Source organism: Thermobia domestica, chromosome 9, assembly GCF_964235325.1.
Source record: "Thermobia domestica chromosome 9, izTheDome1.hap1.1, whole genome shotgun sequence".
NCBI lineage: Eukaryota > Metazoa > Arthropoda > Insecta > Zygentoma > Lepismatidae > Thermobia > Thermobia domestica.
Window position 1 is genome coordinate 222,977,207 of NC_137462.1, and position 21,508 is coordinate 222,998,714.

The 21,508-nt window shown below is 35.1% G+C and overlaps 1 protein-coding gene across 1 annotated transcript in view; it reads left to right on the forward strand.

Moving 5' to 3' along the window:
* The window catches only part of tei (irregular chiasm C-roughest protein teiresias), a 369,851-nt gene that overhangs the window by 269,367 nt on the left and 78,976 nt on the right, over positions 1 to 21,508 (forward strand). The window contains exon 5 of the mRNA XM_081726610.1: positions 20,959 to 21,105. Coding sequence (XP_081582736.1) covers positions 20,959 to 21,105 — 147 coding nt within the window. The remainder of the gene's footprint in view (positions 1 to 20,958; positions 21,106 to 21,508) is intronic.

Below are 21,508 nucleotides of genomic sequence, written 5' to 3' on the forward strand. Positions count from 1 at the left end.
GAAAACGTTATTTAAGCAAAATTCAGTTTTTTATAAGCGATAGAAATAATTTATGGTATATAAAAGACAAAAAAAAAAGTCCATCCCTGACACGGTATACTGTTGGGACATAAACGATACGGTTGGGCGTAAATAAGGGCCCCGCAGACCCCGCATTGCGGGAGGGGGGTGCGAAGCCATCACGGGGCCCCAAATTGTGATGTAGGACGTAGAGAAGGGGCCCCATTCCACGTTGTCTGCTGGGTGGCCCCCAAGCCCTTAGTTACGCCACTGCATGTCTGAGTGAAACAATCTCGAACGTAAACAATAGACCCAAGTACATGAGAGTTTTACATTTGTAATACACGAGCTTTAAAAAAATGGTGCTGCTATGTCCAAACAACGAACTAGGTAGCGTTCTCCATTTTCTCTTCCGATCCCCATTACTTGAATATGTTGCTCCCCCATATCAATTACTTGAATATGTTGCTCCAGCAAAGTTAGCTCCTCAGGGTACACTTTCCATACGTGCCGTCTGCTCACATTTGCTCTTAAGAGTAAAACTGAGGGGTAAGTGACTGGTGTGAAATAAGTCTTCTGTATGTGAAATATCGACAGAAAGCCAGTGCGTCACCCCATGGGATGCATAAAAGTATAATTGGAAACGTTATCCCACTTTTACTAGTTCTTCAGGATTTGTGGTAGAATTATTGAATATACTCATAACCTGTTACAATTAACTGTCTATCTCTTAAGTAGTTTCAAAGGTTTTCTTCCCTTTTTGGAACAGAGACAAAGCCATGTTACTTCCTGAAAATTCATGTAAAAATATAATCACATCATCCATGTTTCCTCCTGTATTTTCATGTATTTAAACATTTTGACTGATTGATGAAATCTGCTTTCTTTATGAAAAATCAGAAAAATACGCTTGAGAAAAAAAATAGACACAAGATTAAACGACACAACCCTGTCCTTCATTTGTAACTTTATATCTACCTAACCTACAGAGATTGTACTTTATATCAAACGAGAAGAAATTTGTTTACAAAATATTTTGTTATAAGTTTCAAAATCGTATAATTGAACGAAAGGTAAGAAATCAAGGAAACATGGATATTCTATAGATTGCGGCGATCACATGAGATATGGCAGCCATATTGGGTAAAGCTTAAGTGAATATCTGGTCACTTTTAGGATGTGCCTATACTTGATGGGAAGAATCTGTCCCATAAGTTTTATTGGTACTATTTTTTTTTCCGGTTCAGACCCCTGCATACTGCACTAAAACAATTTACACTTAATTAAAAATTTACACTTTTAATGGTGATGCTCGATGTCAAGCGTATACTATCTATACCGTAATTGTGCTTATACTGATCTTTGGTGCTTTGTTTAATTTTATTTTATGAGTTATGCAAACTCTCGTCGAATTTGTGACTTCATTTTATATTTTCTGTAATGCATTTTGTAACTTCATGTAATATTTTCATATCTTGGTGTCAGACATATAATATCTAGTCATATAGTGTAATTGCGCTTATACTGTTTTGATGTGTACTTCTTATTTTTATTTTTTTTAAATTTAGAAACTACAAATTTCTTAAATTGTGTCATTTCTTGTCAGTACTACCAACATAATTTCACATTAGGCAATCTTGAATTCAAGATTCGCTTACACTTTTTCTTGAGTTAACATCTGCAAATTTCATTGCCTGTGGTTATTAGACGAATCTTGAATAGCCGAAAGTTGAAGTCACCGAGTTCAATACTTTCTTTCAAGTAATTCCCCAATTGTCCTCACGACGCAGGGTGTATACCGAAATGCCGATACCATGTAATGAGTACGCATGGTCACTCGGGCCAGATCTGGTACTATTTATCTTCGCTGATATCACTAGGACATTGCCGACTAAATTAAATATTAACAACTTTGCTTTCCAGTTAACATTATTTAGCTTTACTTTACATTTGTATCTACGTAAAATAGAAATTTCTTTTTATTCCACGCATGGAAGCCCTTGTAATAAACAACAAAAAATTTTAAATGTATCTTTCTGTGGATAATTCCTTAATTGTGTAACTAGAGGCGGATCCAAGTTGAATATTGGCGGGGGGGGCAGTAGTTCGAGCTCAAAACAAGGTAATAATATATTGCAAAAAAGAAAGAAGAAAGAAAAAAACGAAAAGTCAAACAATTTTAGAAAAGGGAATGGACTCTTCTGTAGAATTAATATGAACAAAAGCACCAGAGGTACAAAAAGTGCAGCCAAGTTCGTCAGCCTCAAAAAGAGTTGAGATGAGGATGGATGAGACAAGTTCTTTACCACTGCATCTGAAACGAACACTGGAACTTGGCGCGAGATGTCTAACATATTCGAATACATTAAGATGTCTGTTCCTAGTTTCACGGCCGGGACATTTCAGCCATAAGGCTAATGGTAACCCCCAAACCCACCACGCCCACCACCACTATCCCTAAGGTTCCTTAACATCATTTTCCTTGACACCTCGCGCCAAGTTCCAGTGTTCGTTTCAGATGCAGGGCCAAGGAATTTGGTTCATCCATCCTCATCTCAATACTTTTTGAGGCCGACGAACTTGGCTGCACTTTTTGTACCTCTGGTGTTTTTGTTCATATTTCACTTCTTTTTGTAGTTCACCATGTCAATATCGTATACCTTAATTGTGGCATATTATTGGATTTAAATTTAAAATTGTACATTATTAAAGGAGTCATAATGTGTCACATGCAACATTAGTTCCCAAGGGGTCTCCCACCGGAAATCGAACCCAGGACGCCGTACAAGAAAGGCGCACATGCTAGCCACTAGAACAGCGGGGAGGATTTATTCTATTAAATATCTGTCAGAGAGTTATGTCCAAACGAGATTCTAATTCATTTACCCGAACTACAAAATCACGATCGCTAACATCTCATTTTTCATTACCTAAATACGAAGAGTATCAACAGGGCCCAAAACCCTTAATGCTGAATCCTCGCTGCTACATCACTAGACATGGCTGGTGTTTCAATATACTTAATTGTTCTCTACCATTCCACATTGCGAAATTACGGAGTTCATTACATGACGCGCATGTTGTGCTGTGTCATACTGCCTCGGGTTTTCCTTCCAATGATATACACCTTTCAAATAGCTTGTAATCTTAATAATATTTGCCACCAACATATCCTAACTGTATATAAAACTACATGAACTGAATAAATTAAAGAGGTGCTTCCGGTTGACGTGGAAAGTTGAAATGATGAAGGGGGATGAAGAATTTCCCCATGTTATTTAAATGGGTCTATTTTGGACCTATAATCTCATGTTTTAGGAACTTGGAATTGGAATAAGAACTTGAAATTCAGTATGCTTCTACGTTTTCGTTAGTATTACCTAAGTAATCAGTAAAAATAAACAATTCCAACTTTAGAGTGGTTTTATGAGGAACTGAAAAACCATTTCCATGTTATTTATATTGGACGTCTTCTACACCCCAAAATGTTTATTCACTTCCAGCAGGATTAGAAAGATGAAATTTGGCACGATTGTAGCCTCCCGCGACTAACCTACAGGAAAATTGCTAAAAGTGAATATATATATATATATATATATATATATATATATATATATATATATATATATATATATATATATATATATATATATATATATATATATATATATATATATTAATTATATATATTAATTTTTAAGGAATCTAAAGGGAGATGAAGAAATCCCCATGTTGTTTAAATAGGCGTTTTCCTGGGATACAAAACCTTATGTTTTAGATAGTTGAAATAGGAAAAGAAATTTGAAATTCGGTAGAATAGTGAGCTTAAGAGGCGTGAGGAAGTAGGCCGAGCAAAGGCGGACGCGTGGGGGGCGAACCCTCAGGTGGGCAAATTCAGGAAATATGAAGATCAAAGGCTCGAAATTCACTGTTGATGAAAAGGCTGATACGTAAGAGATTCGCACACTGTTCACAGATAGAGACACGAAGCATCAAGAACATTTTTACATAATGACTGTGGTAACCATAATACAACTCGTGGTACCAACATCTTTACGAAATCGGATACATTTTGTTGCTAGTCTCACATAAACTCGAACAATTAAATTTCTCATTTCTTCGGAAACTTCATTAATTATAAATATCCTCACTTCTACAATCTCTTACTTATCAATTAATTTCAATATCTATTTAATATAAATGACTACAATAAAGGAAAAATCTTCACCGAAAAGAGAAAAAATATTGGCTCCCCTTGTCTGGATTTCCAACCACGAAATTTACGGCAGTATGTACGTGTCTTAGCCCACGTTTTTAAAAGTTAACTGATTCTCAGAATGTGCCTCATTAACTTGCTTAACTACTTATTTCTAGCTTTCACTTATTTTACTCGCACGCTGAGAAAAAATGTACGTAGGTACATAGGTTACATAAGTAGGTATGTGGCGTACGTATGTTACATATGTAAATCCTGTAATTTTTGGACTTAACGTACATTAAACGTATAACTGAAAAAGTATATTTTAAACATACTTTCCGTATAAGTGTTCCGAATAAACGTACTTTCCGCACAAAGGAAAGAACTACAGTATGTAGTTAGTCAGGATCTCACATACAGATGGCCGTTTGTAACTTTACGTAGTTGACGTACGTAATGTACGGAAGACTGTTAGATGTCAGACATCCTGTAACGCCACTGAGTAACATCTAAGCGGAAAAGAGGCCAGTACGTATGTAGCATATGGATAACGTATGTTAAGTATTGATTTCTATAGTAAACATAAGGATCCCGTATATTTGTACAATATACCGATGTCCGGATAACGGATTTTTCTCGGTGACCTTAGCTCGTTTTTCTATTAATCTAGAACGACAGGGACACGAACACAGAAACATCGAGGAGAGTTAAAATTCCAAAGGCTCTTCTACCGGGAATCGAATTCGAGACCCCATACTCCAAAGGCGCACGTGATAGACAGCGAGGAGGGCACCAACTCGACTACTCGGACGATTGACAACATTATCACAATGCACATGATGTGTTTAATAACGGAATCGTTCCCGATTTCTGATTGTAAGGACAGGTGGTTTTTTTTTTTTTTTTTTTTTTTTTTTTTTTTTTTTGCCAATGAAAAATTTTCCATAGCAAATTTCATTCTCAAGCCGTTACAGGGTACCTTCATAGAGTTTCGCATCTTTTTCTCATTAAGAAGTACCTAATGGCTATGGACAGTTTTTGGCCCATAAAAATTTCCATAGTACATTACTTAAATTTGGAACCTTTTACTTAGACAAGTCATTATATAAGGTAGGTACCATTATACAGTTTCACGTCTCTAACTCATTTGGAAGCACCTAATCAATGATGAGTAAGTAAATGAACCTATCTCTGTTTGAGTAAGGACAGTTTTTCTCCTATAGAAAATTCCATAGCACATTCTTTAAATTTCGGACATTTTTCATATTCAAGCCATTACTGTATAAGCTGACTTTGAGTAGACATTCCCATCTTCATCTCATTGGAAAGTATCTAATGGCTACGGACAATTTTTCGCCTATAAGAAATTTCCCATAGCACATTCCTCACATTTCGGACTTTTTCCATACTCGGGTCATTATAAGGTACCTTTATGCAGAGTTTCACATCTTATCTCATTGAGAAGTACCAAATGAAAGTGATGAGTGAGTGAGTGAACCCATTTCTGCTTGGCTAAGGATAGTTTTCACCCATAAAAAATTCCCATAGCACATTCCTTAAATTTTGGACATTTCTCATACTCAAGCCATTATAAGGTATATTTATGCGGACATTCATGTCCCTATCTCATTGGAAAGTGCCTAATCAATGCTATGAGTGAGTGAACAGATTTCTGCTTGCCTAAGGACAGTTTTCACCCATAAAAATTTTCCTTTAGCGTATTACTTAAATTTCAGACCTTTTTCATACTCAAGTCATTATAAGGTACCAATATACAGACTTTTACGTCAATATTTCATAAACAAGTACTTAATCAATTTGACGAGTGAGTGAATGAACCGGTTTCTGGTTGGCTAAAATCAGTTTTTCACCCATAAAAAAATCCCATAACAAATTCCTCACATTTCGGACTTTTCACACTCAAGTTATTATAAGGTACCTTTATGCAGAGTTTCACATCTCTATCTCATTGGCAACTAGCAACTCAATGTGATGAGTGGATGAATGAACCGATTTCTACTTTGCTAAGGACAGTTTTCATGCATGAAAAATTTCCCATAGCACATTCCTCACATTACGGATCTTTTTCACACTCTAGTCATTATAATGTACCTTTATGTAGAGCTTCACGTCTCTATCTCATTGAGAAGCACGTAGTCAATTTGATGAGTGAGGGGACGAACCTATATATGTTTGGCTAAGGACAGTTTCTAGCCCATAAAAAAATCCCATAACACATTCCTCACATTTCTAACTTTTTCTGTACTCGAGTCATCATAGGGTGCTTCTATGCAAAGTTTCACGTTTCTATCTCATTGGGAAGTACCTAATCAATTTAATGAGTAAGAGAATGAACCGATTTCTGCTTGACTAACAGTAAGAACAGTTTTTCGTCCATAAATATTTCTTATAACACATTCCACACATTTCGGACATTTTCCATACTCAAGTCATTATAAGATACCTTTACGCAGAGTTTCACGTCTCTATCTCATTGGGAAGTACCTAATCAATTTGATGAGTGAGTGAGTGAAACGATTTCTTGCTTAGCTAAGGACAGTTTTTTGCCCATAAAAATTTTCCCATAGCACATTTATCAGATTTTGGACTTTTTTCATACTCAAGTCATTATAGGGTACCTTTACGCAAAGTTTCACGTCTCTATCTCATTGGGGAGTACCTAATCAATTTGATGAGTGAGTCAGTGAGTCAGTGAGCCTGAAAACTGCATATTGTAGGAGTCCAGTACTCGAATATGGTTGAAGGTAGGAATGTGAGATTTGGTATATGAGCACATCTCTCGGATATCTCCTTAAATTCTAAATTTCTTGTTTCTTCCCGTTACTAGAATCGGTTTTACAGAGCCTCGAATTCGGCGATTTTACCCAAATCTCTAGTTCCTGCATAATATGCTTACGGCAGTGCAGGCCAGTTTTCATTTTCTTCGTGGAACTTGGCTGCCATGCACTGCCGTGCATGTTGACTTGTTTAAACGTTCATACTGATGGATTACAAATAATAATAATAATAATAATAATAATAAACAGTAGTAGCAATAGAATAAGAATGATAATAAGAATACGAATTCTTCTTGAATCATGAACTTTAATTTCTAATCATACGCTAGTTATATTACTTCCTTCTTTGTATTTTCAATTGCACTTGCATGTAAAATGCCAGAACCATTACGTTTATTGACTTTCTGTACTGTCAAACTGGACTTTCTAAAACAGGAATATTGGCAAACATTTGCGGACAAATGGGTTTATAGCTTACTGTTTACCAATCGTTAACAAGAAGCAGAAATCAGTTTTGAGAAGGAACGGATAGCTCAAAATATTGCATCTTGAAAAGAAAGAAGAGAAGCGGCCACCTACATTTTCGAAAGTGGGCATTTTCTGAGCAAGAACTCCAATGCAAGTAATTTATTGAGATGTATTGATTCATTTAACTTCTGTAATTGAAGACTTACTTATTTTAGGTTTTATTCTACAATTATAATACAAAGTTTTTTAAAAAATCAAGAGCTACAACTTTGTAATGGGTTTTATTTTTTTTAAATCCTATTCTTGGGGTTGCGATCGCCCCCGATCGCTATCCTGGATCCGCCCCCTGTGTTTGTTTTACAAAATTAGATTACGAGATTTTTAGGGAACATGCTCTTTGAGTACTAAATATGACTTAAAAGGAATAAAGTATAATATTTGTAATATATATTTGTGATGAGTGGGGAGCTAACTTCAGGAAGTTACAATTAATAGGGATCAGGTCCCTGTATTTCACCCCCTACAGTCCCCGCTCTGTTCTAGTGGTTACCGAGCGTGATGTAAGAGGCTCCAAGTTTGATTCTTGATCAGCTTTAAAATTTGAACTCATTAACGTAGACCTGATTCGATCTTAAGGTATGGATTCACTTATACGGAAACCTCGGTGGCTCAGTGATAGAGCACCTATCTACTTCTTAGGATATGTGGCCCCAGCTTCGGTCCTGGTTCTCGCCAAGCCGGTTTCATTGAGGATGAAAACTATGTGCATGGGTTTTCTCGAAGACCTTCCATTACCTCCCGATTTTTATATCGCCAAGATTTTACCATCACTTGTTTGTTTCATTCGCTACCATCTCCTTCAGCATTGGAACATAATTGTGTGGCACTAAACTCAGAGATTTCATTTTCAAGCAGTGATTATTTGAGAGTGTGACAGGGACCCCCTTGGAGCTACTGAATTCCTCCTGGGCATGTTAAATGTGAGTTTCCCACCATTTCAACAATATTACTTTTCACACCTAGTGTATTAAAATTCTCACCCCTGAGGGAAAATCTAAAACCATTACTGTTTTCAAGCAACGTATATCTTCGGTACTAGAAAGAGTTCATAAATAAACTTCTCATTTATTCATTGGTAAATCCTTTGGTAAAGATGATGCTGAAATTATAACAAAGCAAAGTTTTTATAAAATGCATTAAAAAGAAGAAACTATTTTTGAGAAGGTAAAATGAAGAAATTAAAAACATTGAGTGCGGTTTTCTCGAATATCAGGGAAGTAGTTTAGTTTACAAAAACATTAATCTCGCAAATGCTTTTAGTGTTAATTTCATTTCTTCAATTTACCACCACAAAAACTATTTTCTCCCAAAATTATTGTTTTCAAAATTTCTTAATGTTATTAACTATATTATTTGAATACCACTCATTCTAGCTTTGGAACTTCTTGTATAAATTAAAAGACAAATTCTGACCAAAGCATATACCTCGTATATACTAATAAATAATAGCGTTACAGTTTCGGCAAATTAATTTGCCGAAACTGTAACGCTATTATTTATTAGTTAATATATGCTTTGGTCAGAATTTGTCTTTTAATTTAAACTATATTATTATTATTATATTATTATTATTATTATTATTATTATTATTATTATTATTAGTAGTAGTAGTAGTAGTAGTAGTAGTAGTAGTAGTAGTAGTAGTAGTATCTCCATAGCTAAGCGGTTAGCGTACGCGTCTTTGGCGTGGGGTACCTGGGTTCGATTCCCAGTAGGAGCTCATGTGTTTCGGATTCCACGTTAATCAGTACGTCCACTTCTCATACAGCTTAGCTGCTGAAACGGACGTTAAACTCAAAATCAACTCAACTCACTAATAATGTAATAATAATAATAATAATAATAATAATAATAATAATAATAATAATAATAATAATAATAATAATAATAATAATAATAATAATAATAATAATAATAAACGACACAATGTAAGGAGCGAAAGGCAAGAAACCATATAAAAAACTGCATGCGATCATATGAAATCGGAACCTCTCCTTTCAGTGTAATTACCAGTGAGACACTAAACCATAAATAAAACAGTAATATAACGGTCTTATTAATGGTGTTCCTGAAAATATTGGACATATTGTAGAGTGGTTTTACATTGGATTATTTAATTATCATTGAGTAACATGTATTTCTTATTCTATATACATGTATTGTAGTTAATTATATTATAATATTTCAAATAGTGTGTGTCTTTTAGTCTAGGGCTTCTACATATTTTCTCAGCTTTAAATATGTTTGTGTAGAGCACAGCCTATACAATTGTTATTGAAATCTGTAACCAGTCTTTCTTGTTCGCTTTACTGCTTTATAACCAGCGGAAGAAAACAGCTATAAAGGAACTTCAGGTGTCAATCAACTATTGAGCTGCTGCGTGACGCACGTGGGGAGGGCTCCTCCTCTACATATTTCCCCCTTCTCAATACTGTTTGTTATGAGCGAACGGTGGTGCGGCTTTCTCCGAAGCAATTGTATATGGCGATGATGTTCTATCTGAAATGTTGGTAGACACTGTTTTTGTCAATTTTCCATCCTAATTTCTGTGAACTGTTTAAACAGAATAGTTTATGAAATGAGAAATGCTTGAGGGGAGACGTTTTAAAGAATACGCTCACAGTTGCCGACATTTTCTTACACATTCTGTTGAGAGTTGGATACCTGGAAATAACCAAAAATCGTCCCGAAAAGACCCCTTGACCATAAAAAATATCGTCATATCAATCAACGTTATTTCTATCTAATTACTGACACGTCTCGGGAAAACGTTTCTTATGCTACTTAGATTGAATTATGTCAGATTCATTGCAATAAGATGTAAAATATTGTTGTTATTTTAAAAAAATCCAAATTATTGGAAACATTTCGTCCCGTTTAAACCCCTCAAAATTATAGATATGTATAAATATATTATTTATTAAAATTAATTAACGAAACTTTCTATAACGATGTTTCTCACAGTCCTTTACCACTCTCAACAAAATTTATTTGAAAATATAAACTTTTTTGTCCTTCGACTTTTTCGCCTCACAGAAAGATGCCTTGGTGGTATGTAATGAACAAAATACATTTTGTTTCTTAAAAAACAACAAAATATTTATTTGTGAATAGATAATATGGTCGATAAAGCTTTTTATACTTATTTCTTTGTAAAACGGTGACATCAAAAGTCATTTTTGCAAAAATAGTGATATTTTAGGAAAAATATCATGACATTCCGAAAACTAAATTAGAACAGAACGTGTTGATGGCAATAGCATATTCATAGTTTTATTGTTTCACACATTTCTTCAGATCAAGATTTAGTCAATATAGTATAGAGAGGAGCAAAGAAATCAAAGTTAGAAAATTTAGAACTTATCTATTATTTCGACCTTTTTAGACCCCTAGCAGCTAAAGATAGATAGATAGATAGATAGATAGATAGATAGATATAGATATAGATATTGATATAGATATAGATATATGGGTGTGTTACTGTATTTTTAATGTGTTACGTAAATTTATAACAAGTAACCTTAAATTCAGAAATTTCATTCATTTAAAAATTAAGTAATTTCTATAATTCCAAACATATCTAAGTAGCCAAACTATATTTTGGATTTTAAATACAAAGATTAAACATATTCTTCACCTCAATCGGCCAACATTGAGAAATTCGCAAAAACGGCTTCTTCTGAATTTCCGTTACATTTCACAAAATATTTTTACCATAAAAGAATCGAAATTAAAATGTAACTTGTGTTGTCACATACAGAATAAAATTGCAAAAGTTTACAATTATTACCGGAAATTAATGCTGTCACCCATTTCCAACATTTTAAAAGCACATCGTTTCCAATGTATTGAAATTTCATTTCTTATCGATATCCTGAAACATTGTAAGAGCTGTAAATTTCCATAACTGTTCTATAAGAGGATTTGTATACAACCAAATATAGTTATCTCTCAAGTTTAATAGAAGGTTCAAAGTACGCCTCTTGAAAACAAGTCTTATTTGTAAAAGAATACATAATGATCACTTTTGGCTGTTGCAATGGTCTGTCTAATTAGCTAGATAAAAATTCAGCCTAGCGTAAGAACAAAAGCTGTTTCTCTTACATGTAATAAAAAAGGAAAAGGAACATCGGACACCAGCAATAACGAGGAGAATATGTGTGCGTTCTCCAATACTTCTCACGCAGTGGTTCCGCTGAGATCCGAACGAGACAATTGTGTTTGCATTTAAAATGTTATAACTAGATGAATCCCAAAGTTATACGTGCCACCGGGAGGAATATCGTGAGTTACAACATATTTTGTAATGTAAGAACTACAAAAAAATTACATGGCAGAATAGTTTGAACCGAGTCATTTGTTCGGAAACGGTTGGGTAAGTGGAAAACTCGGCCAACACGTATCCCATCATTTTCAACGACAACCTTTTTGGGGTAAAAAAAACTTTGTCCCAGAGTCCCCCGCAGGGTCCCAGACGGGGTCCAACTCAAAATTTTCAAATGGCAAGAGGGGTTAAGTGGCACATCATTTGAAAGCTGTTGTAAAATGAAAGAAAATGCAGCAGGTCTCGACTCTCTACAACAACCCTGTGCAAAATGGCGACGGGTCAAAGTGTAAACAAAAACAATTGAAAAGTCCATGGTCACCCCTATAAATCGGAAATGGTGAGACAAATGTGAAAACAAAATAGGATGTGTGGTATTATTTTCAAAGTATAACGATTTAAGTGAAAACGTCTTGTCCCAGGGTCCCCACATGGTCCCAGGTGGGGTCCAACTAAAAAATTTCAAATGGCAAGAGAGGTAGGACATCGTTTGAAAGCTCTTGTTAAGTGAAAGAAGATGGAGCACGTCTCGACTTTCTACGACAACCCTGTCCAAAATTGCGGTGGGTCAAAATGTAAACAAATTGGAAAACAATCCAAAATGGCCGCTTAAAACCTATATCGAAAGGATAAGCATACCAAACTGCTGAAGCTAGGAAAACAAATTTGGCACTAATGTTGATTAGTAAGTGACTGAAATATGCAAAATGTTCAAAAACGCGACATCTTGAATTCAAAATGCCGCACTATGTATCGAATGCATATCCAGCTCACACCACTGGTGTTGGAGAAGTGAACGTTTATGGTTAGTAGTCCACAAAATATCAGAGTATAATCTGTAATCCAATATGGCTGCCAGCGTGAAAAATGAGTTTGTATATAAACATGTTATTTCTTGGAATACTGTACCAAGCCAACAAAGTTTGACGCAGTTCGATGTACTGAAATGACTTACATATGTTTGGTACTACTTGCCAATCTTACAAATGATTTTTCTTTATTTGGTATTGTTTGAAGTATTGAGATCAAACCAACGAATGACATACAAATGTAACCATCACGAATACGTTACAATAGAGCCCCCAACTTACTGGTGCAGCAAGTTCTTTCTGTATGAACTACGTATGACAAAATTAGAAAAATACCCCAAGGTATTCAACTTTTCTTTCTTTTTTTTTTTTTTTTTTTTTTTTGCACTATGAGTAGGAAGTCATAGTTGTGTGTTCATCGCATATTCGTTATATTCAAGTAAATAATGTCGAGAGAACCGTGAAGAACGTGCATTAAGAAGAAACCATATATGTGTTGTTACCGAATGAAATAATAGTTGAAGTGAATCGAAATTCAATTGTTCTTTAGTCTTCCTAGTATTTCTAAATACATAATAGAGAAAAATACAGATTTAGATTTGTACTGTTATGAATGGCATAGGTTTTAAGCGGCCATCTTGGATTCAAGGTGGCCATAGTTTTTCAATTAAGCTTTTATTTACATTTTGACCCGCCACAATTTTGGACAGGGTTGTCGTAGAAAGTCGAGACTTGCTCCATCTACTTTCATTTAACAAGATCTTGCAAACGATGAGCTTCTTAACCTCTCTTGCCATTTGAAACTTTTTAGTTGGACCCCACCTGGGACCCTGGGACAAGACGTTTTCACTTAAATTGTTGTACTTTGAACATAATGCCAGACTCCCTTCCTATTTTCAAGTCTCACCATTTCCGATTTATAGGGGTGACCATGGACTTTTCAATTAAGTTTTTGTTTACATTTTGACCCTCCGTCATTTTGCACAGGGTTGTTGTAGAGAGTCGAGACTTGCTGCATTTTCTTTCATTTTACAACAGCTTTCAAATGATGTGCCACTTAACCCCTCTTGCCATTTGAAAATTTTGAGTTGGACCCCGTCTGGGACCCTGCGGGGGACCCTGGGACAAAGTTTTTACCCCAAAAAAGGTTGTCGTTGAAAATGATGGGATACGTGTTGGCCGAGTTTTCCACTTACCCAACCGTTTCCGAACAAATGACTCGGTTCAAACTATTCTGCCATGTAATTTTTTTGTAGTTCTTACATTACAAAATATGTTGTAACTCACGATATTCCTCCCGGTGGCACGTATAACTTTGGGATTCATCTAGTTATAACATTTCAAATGCAAACACAATTGTCTCGTTTGAATCTCAGCGGAGCCACTGCGTGACCCTTCCTTGTCAGTTGCAATGTCTCCAGTATCTTGAGGATTCAGATACTTCACTGTGTGTACTGGAGAAGTACCCTCGTTTTTCTAAATTATTTAAAAATAAAATATACCTGTGTGCCAAGTTCAGCAGCTGAGTGACTTTTCTTATTTGGAGGCCTCATTATGAAACCCCACAGAATGAGTATGAGTGACAAAATGTTCGAGAAAGAATTGTTCCTGAAAGCGAATAAGCATTTCCTTAAATGAAAGAATCATGTTTAATGTAGGCCTAATGGAAGTGTTTGATGTCTAAACTATTATATGAACCATAGTCAATACAAATATTTTGCAGACTATGTATAAAATTAGTGATACCTATTTTATATTTTGCAAATGTATTTGAATTTTGTATTTTGTATTTTAAATATAATTCTGAAAACTATTTTGTATTTTGTATCTTAAATTCATTTTGTGATCTATTTTGTATTTCAAATAGGTTTGCTTAACTATTGTGCCCAGCACTGGTCATACCCCCTATGTTCCGACGCTCGGAAGCGTATAGACCCTTCCAAGGCTTTCTTCAATGCCTCCTCTCTTGTTAAATAAAAAAAGCGGAACTAAATAGCTTTCTTAGTTCTGTTTTAATCGAATTTTGAAGATATTATCATTTCGTAATAAAAACTACGATATATTTTAAGAGGGTTAATGATCTTAGATTGTGAGTTGTGACCAAAGTTCAGAGTGTGACCTTATTGTTGCATATTAATCAATTCTAATAATTACATATCAGGTATCAAGTCTGAAAATTTTCATACGAATGACTTTAGACTCTGAGTCGTAGATATAATTCTACATATAATCGAAGACATAATCCTAAAGTGTAAAATTATATATTATCAATGCTCAACCTAATTGCATTTCATTAATGACTTTAGACCATGAGGTATGACTAAAATGCAAAATATGAAATTGTTGTTGTTACATATCAAAAGTATTAATACTTTTTTATAAGCTTCAAGTAATAATTTTTGCACCGATAACCCTAGACTACGAGTTGTAACCACAATTCTAAGTTGAATAAATTTTCAAACAAAAATTTAGAAACAAATCAAAAGAATTTTCATCAAAAGTATTCCAACATTTGAAAATTTTAAATTAAAATGTCAGTGATCAGCCAATCAGATTGCACCTAGTATAGTTTTCCACTAATAACTTAGACGATAAGTAATGATGGAAGTTTAAAGTATGAAATTGTTATTGTTACATATTAGTAGCTTTCAATACTTGCACATTTCGTTTCAAGTTCTGAATTTTTTTTTCCAATGATCTTAGTCTGAGAGTTCTACTTACAAATATAAGGGTCATTTTTTTTATGTTTTAAAGCGATGATCCAATAATTTTAAGCAAAAATTTTAAACGAAGATTCGAAACTTATCAGCCTATTACATTGGATCAAGAATAACTTTCCACAAATGAGGTTAGACTATGATCCGTTACTATAATACTAAGGCTCAAACTTTTTCAAAACAAAATTTTCACAAAATTTTTGAAAACTTTAAACAAAGATTTAAAAGTGATTAGACAATCAGATTGTACCAAGGAAACTTACCAAGTCCTAGATAACACTTACGAATTTTTCTACAATTCAATAATTTAAAGGTTGACTAGCAGTATGCTTCTGACGCTTTAAAGGTATCATGTCCAATGAAAGATCTTACAAGCAAAAGTAGGTAAAGTGGTACGAGAGGATCTGCATGTGTTATATATCGTTGGAAACGTCACAGCGAGTACACCTCGCATGTGAAATATCTCGCTTGGATGGGGCCTGTAGGAGGCGTGGATACCATTTCAAGATCCGAACAAGGCGCGCTTCGAAACACGTAAAAACGTGTATAAATTAGAAAGTTTTGATTTTTTTTTTTTTTTTTTGAGACGTGGTGTATGTATAGTTAAGAAAAATATGACATCAAAGGTTTACAAAGAAAAATGGCGGATCTATCACGGCGGATACAAATCACATAAAAGAAGCTATGGATCTGAAGTTGGATATTTAGAGATATTCGACGTCGCTATATATGAATCAGATACCAGAGTGTAAAATTCAAAATAGCGTATCCAAGATAGCGAACAAAATGCAAAACACAGCTATGGAACTTAAATCTGGTAGGTGGAGGTTTTTATTACCACAGAGTAGGAAAATGTTCAAAGTGCAAAATGCAACATGACGGATCCAATATGGCCGAAGAAAAGTACAAAAAATATGTATATAACGGACATACGTGATTCTTATACATGTAGTAGAAAAATAAGTATAATACATAATGGGGCAAGTATGAGCAGATGGTGTTTTACAATAAACATTGAGCGTGTTTTACTAAACAATCATGCCAAAATTGAGGCATGGAATGCGGGGAAGGCTTTGTAGTGCACATGAAAGTTTTGTGATACAAGATTGCAATCATAGACAAGAATTATTTCACTACCAACTCCCTCCCCCGTCCTAGAAGAGATACGTGGGGATCAACATGTGTTATATATCGTTGGAAAGTTTACACCGAATACACTTTCAACATCTCGCTTGAATGGCGCCTGTAAGGTACGTTGTGATTATTTGCAGATACCATCTAATATCCGAACACTGCCAGTGAAAAGTGCGCGTTGGAGTTTAAAATACCGTTATGCTTCCACAACTTTCTTTCCGATATCCAGGGGTGTAGGTAGCAGGTTTATGTAGGGGGAACCGTCGTTTTTGAGGGGGGGCAGCTACAATGTACAAAGCCAAAAAATGTGTTGCTGCTAGTGTTTTTGAGGCCTGAAAGAAAGGAAAATTTTGGTTTACTTCTGGAAGACTAAAAACACTATTTTATCTACTTCTTCTTCTTCTTCTTCTTCTTCTTCTTATTATTATTATTATTATTATTATTATTATTATTATTATTATTATTATTATTATTATTATTATTATTATTATTATTATATCCATAAAATATATTCAAAATAGTTTTTATTATGCTTAATCAAGAACTACTTCCCGGGACCAAACGCTATACTTTTGTGTATAACTATAAAGGTAACCAAGAAAGTTCTGTCTCTTTTCGTAGAGGTCTGTGTTCAATTGGACGTCACACTGTGAGTTGAATGCTAGTGGAGATAAGGCGAACGTCAGTTGTTGGTGTGGGTATATCCAACATACTACCTGGTTGTGGCAATTCAGACACACCGTGAACTTGCGTAAATACAGAGGGAACATGGGACATCCACAGAGCGTCATAAGAGCATGTCTGCTGAACAAGTTCAAATGGAGGTCAAACGCCACTGTAGCGGGACAGAAGATATGCCAGGCCTTTGGTGAGGGTGTCGTGACGACGCGGACATTGCAGCGATGGTTTAACAAGTTTAAGAACGATGACGAAACACCCGAAAACACCACGTGCCAGAAGACCAACACATGTACAAAGAGGAACTGGGACTACAATTCAGTATGTGGTAAAACCATTCGGCAGCACATCCATCAACTTGTGAAGCACTACAAGTTGGGTCGATGGGTCTCTCATATTTTGACTCCGGGCCAGAAGGCAACGCGGCAGTCGCCTGTGTTTATTTACTGTTTCGGAGCCATTTCTGGACAGGGCGTTGACATGTGATAAAAGGTGTGTCCTATACGAAGCTCCACGGCGCCGTCATCATTGGTTGGCATCCCATGAACCGATTTCAAAATAGCAGAAACCAGCACTGTACCAGAAGAAGGTCCTTCTGTGTGTTTGGTGCATCGTGCATCGGGAACTGCTACCAGCTGGTCAGAGTATCAATGCAACTATGTACTGTCAGCAGTTGAGCTGTGCTCAACAAAAACTCAAAACTCTGGAGCCATCACTTCTAAATTGCAAATGGATCCTCTTTTACGGGACAACGCTAAGTCCCACGTGGCTAGGATGACTCAGGACACCATTTTCCGCCTTGGATGGGAAACAATATTGCAACCACTATATTCCCCGGGTATTGAACCGTCAGATTATCACCTGTTCTATTCTCTGGACAATCACCTTAGAGGACGCCAGTTCAAATCCCTAGTAAAAGTCCAAAATGCACCTCATACTTTCTTCGTTTCACGGCCAACCAAGTTCTACCGCGATGGATTGCATGGCCTTCCAGAACGTTTTTAGAAGGTCGTCGATGCTGATGGGGACAATTTTTGATCTTCCAGGTTAGGTGACATATCGATGTTCGAAGGTGGTGGGTGAAAAAGCAACAAAACTTTACCTTCATATTTAAATTTAAGACCTTGTATACAGAACCTATCTACACAAGATTCTTTGAAATTTCACTTAATTTCTTTATGATTTCCTGATAAAAATATTTATTTATTTTTCGTGACTAAAACAAAACATAAATTATTTTATTACACTGAGTAGAAATAAACGAGAGCGAATGAAATCCAAATTGAATAAAAGCATTGTTTCTCACCAAATTTTCCATCCTCTATATCTTTTAAAACACTTAAAATTTTAACTGTCTTTTAAAACACTGTCATTTAAAATATACTTTACTTACAAATCAGTTTAGTACCTTTGTTTTATGGCTGTATTTGTAGTACCTTGTTAAAACGTTTGTTTTCAAACTGTCAAATATAAATCGCAGTAAATTGTGTAATCTGCTGTCACAGAAAAGTATCCTATTTTTCGATCGGTATAAGGAAGAGAAACTATACTATTTTTCGATTGGTATGGAAAAAAATATTTCTCCATACTATTTTACCATAAATTATTAATTGTCAATAAACTTTGTTACTTTTAAATGAATGAAGCGAGATAATTTTACTATGATGTTTCAAAAGCTGGTCATTTGGGGAGGGGCAGGAAACCATTTGGGGGGCCTGGCCCCGATGGCCCCCCTTGGCTACACCCCTGCCGGTATCACATTATGCGGTATATATTTGTGAGCCATACGAATGTCCACTCTCATGAGTGGGGATGGTACCGACACCGAGGTTAGTCGCGATCTCGTCTCAAATTCGAGACCGAGATAGCTTTTCCAAATCGAGGCGAGATCGAGATGAGGACCAGGCTCGTCTCGATGCACATACATAGCCGTCTTGTGTACATATTTTTTTGCACCTTTTTCCCTCCATATTGGATCCGTCATATTGTATTTTGCACTTCGAAAATTGAGTTAGTACTCTGCGACCACGAAAACCTGTACCTACCCGCTTTGAGTTCCCTAGCAGTGTTTTGCATGTTGTCCTCCGTCATGAATCCATCATTTTGAATTTTACACTTTTGGTATCCGATTAACACATAGCAACGTTGAATATCTCCATATAAACAATTTCAGTTTCATAGTTTGTTTTTCATAATTTGTGTCCGCCATTTCGATTTGTGAACATTTGATGTCAGATTCGTATTCAGCTACCTTTTACACCTACATATGCCATATCTCAAAAGAAAAAAATACATCATAGCTTTTTATTTTATCCACATTTTCATGTGCTTTGGAGCGTGTTTTGTTCGAATCTTCGAATGGTCGCCACGTGGCTTACAGGCATCATTCAAGCAAGGTATTTCACATGTGAGGTGTATTGGGTGTGACCTTTCCAGTGATATATAACATTTGCAGATCCCCTAGTAGCACTTCACCTACTTCCCTTGTTAGTGAATTAAACATAGCATTTAAGATTAGTGCCTCTTGCTAGTTCATCTTTTCCCGCCAAGTTTAAAATTCCCGTCAAATATGAAATGCTATTTTTCACTGACAATTCTATACTTGTAAAATTGATAAGCAGGAGCACCCAAATTTAGAGAAGTCCTAGAGAACATTTACCAATATACATTTTTTATAATTCCCAAATTTAAGACAGTGCAAGGTACTCCTCCCAAATTGTAAAAGAGAGCATCCATGTACCAATATCATAGGAAAGAAACTGGACCCTGTACTTAACCATGTAATCATACGTTGCAGAAAGAACTTATCTAAGAAGAAAAATCAGCTTAATAACCGACCACGTGGTAATATGAATATTGTTTCAATCCATAGAAATGGATAAGTAGGACCAACCAAATTTATCAAGTTATATATTTGAGACAGAGAGAACATTTACCAAATTTTATTTTTGACAATTTCCAAATTAAGAGCTGGTCCTATGTACCCATTACCAAATGTTGAAAGAAAGTATCATTGTACCAAAGTGTTATGAAAGAGAATGTGCATCTGTAGTCCTCTGTATACGCATGTAATACACTAAAGTCTCACATGCATGAAGCTGGCCCATCCCATTTAAGCACACTTTTCTAGAAGTAGAACGAAAAGAATGTGCTTCATAAAATATAAAATTTAAAAAGAAAAAAGTGCTCTTCAAATTAGCGAGAAATTAAAATTTGGGTCAACGGGAGACCACCAAAATAGTACAAAATAATGTGTTCCCAGAAAAGCATCAAAACGAAAACTAAGCTCAATGTTTTACCGTAGAAACAGGGTTGCCAAGTTGGGGTCCAGCGTGAAGGCTAGTGAAGCCCACCTAACCAAGGGCTAACCGAATCAATACCAAAAAGTAGTGCGGAAATGTTCTTCCGAATAATATGGTCATTTTTTTTATCAGAAATATTGAGAGTTTTATAGATAGATGGATATATATATATATATATATATATATATATATATATATATATATATATATATATATATATATATATATATATATATATATATATATATATATATATTGAACATATACAATTTTTATTTCGTCCAAACACTTTCTCCACCATTTTGAAAAATTCCCGTAAAAAGATAAGGAATTTTCATATTTTCCCTCTATTACATTCAACTAGGGTTGATAATCTTTCTTGGGCAAGTTTATGCTGATACTGATGTCTGGAAGTTTACGTTGAACAATACGTCATTTTAAAATATTATAGTATTTCTTTCTTCATGCAGATGACGGTACTACGCCACTCCCACAGTCAGATGATGGATTTCTTAATTTCACTGCCATTAAACGAGAGCATAGCGGTTGGTATAAGTGTACAACACATCACCTTTTCGGAGAATTCTCTTCAATTGGATATTTTCTTAATGTCCGTTGTAAGTATGTTTTCTATTAAAATGTAGTTTTTTCTAATGAAATGTTGATTGATAGTTACATTACTATGGTTTAGTTCTAAGCTAACTTGTAAAATAATTTTAGAAGGACGTATAAAAATGATATTATTAATTAGAGTGACAGTGTTATCGACAATAAAGCAATCAAAGCAGGAAAATGTGCAATGCAGTTATATATACTTTGAACACTCAATTCACTTGAATGTTTTACTGATTTCAAAATAAATTGATTACGATAGACTCAAGTCATCAATTTAGAATAGGTTAAGTTTAATTTATTGTTACCTTTTAATTAAAACCTACATCTTTTTGCTTTTTTCTGTCGCATCCTGAAGTAATGTAGTTGTTAAAACGTTCAAAGTAATTCGTATAAGAGTAAGAGGGA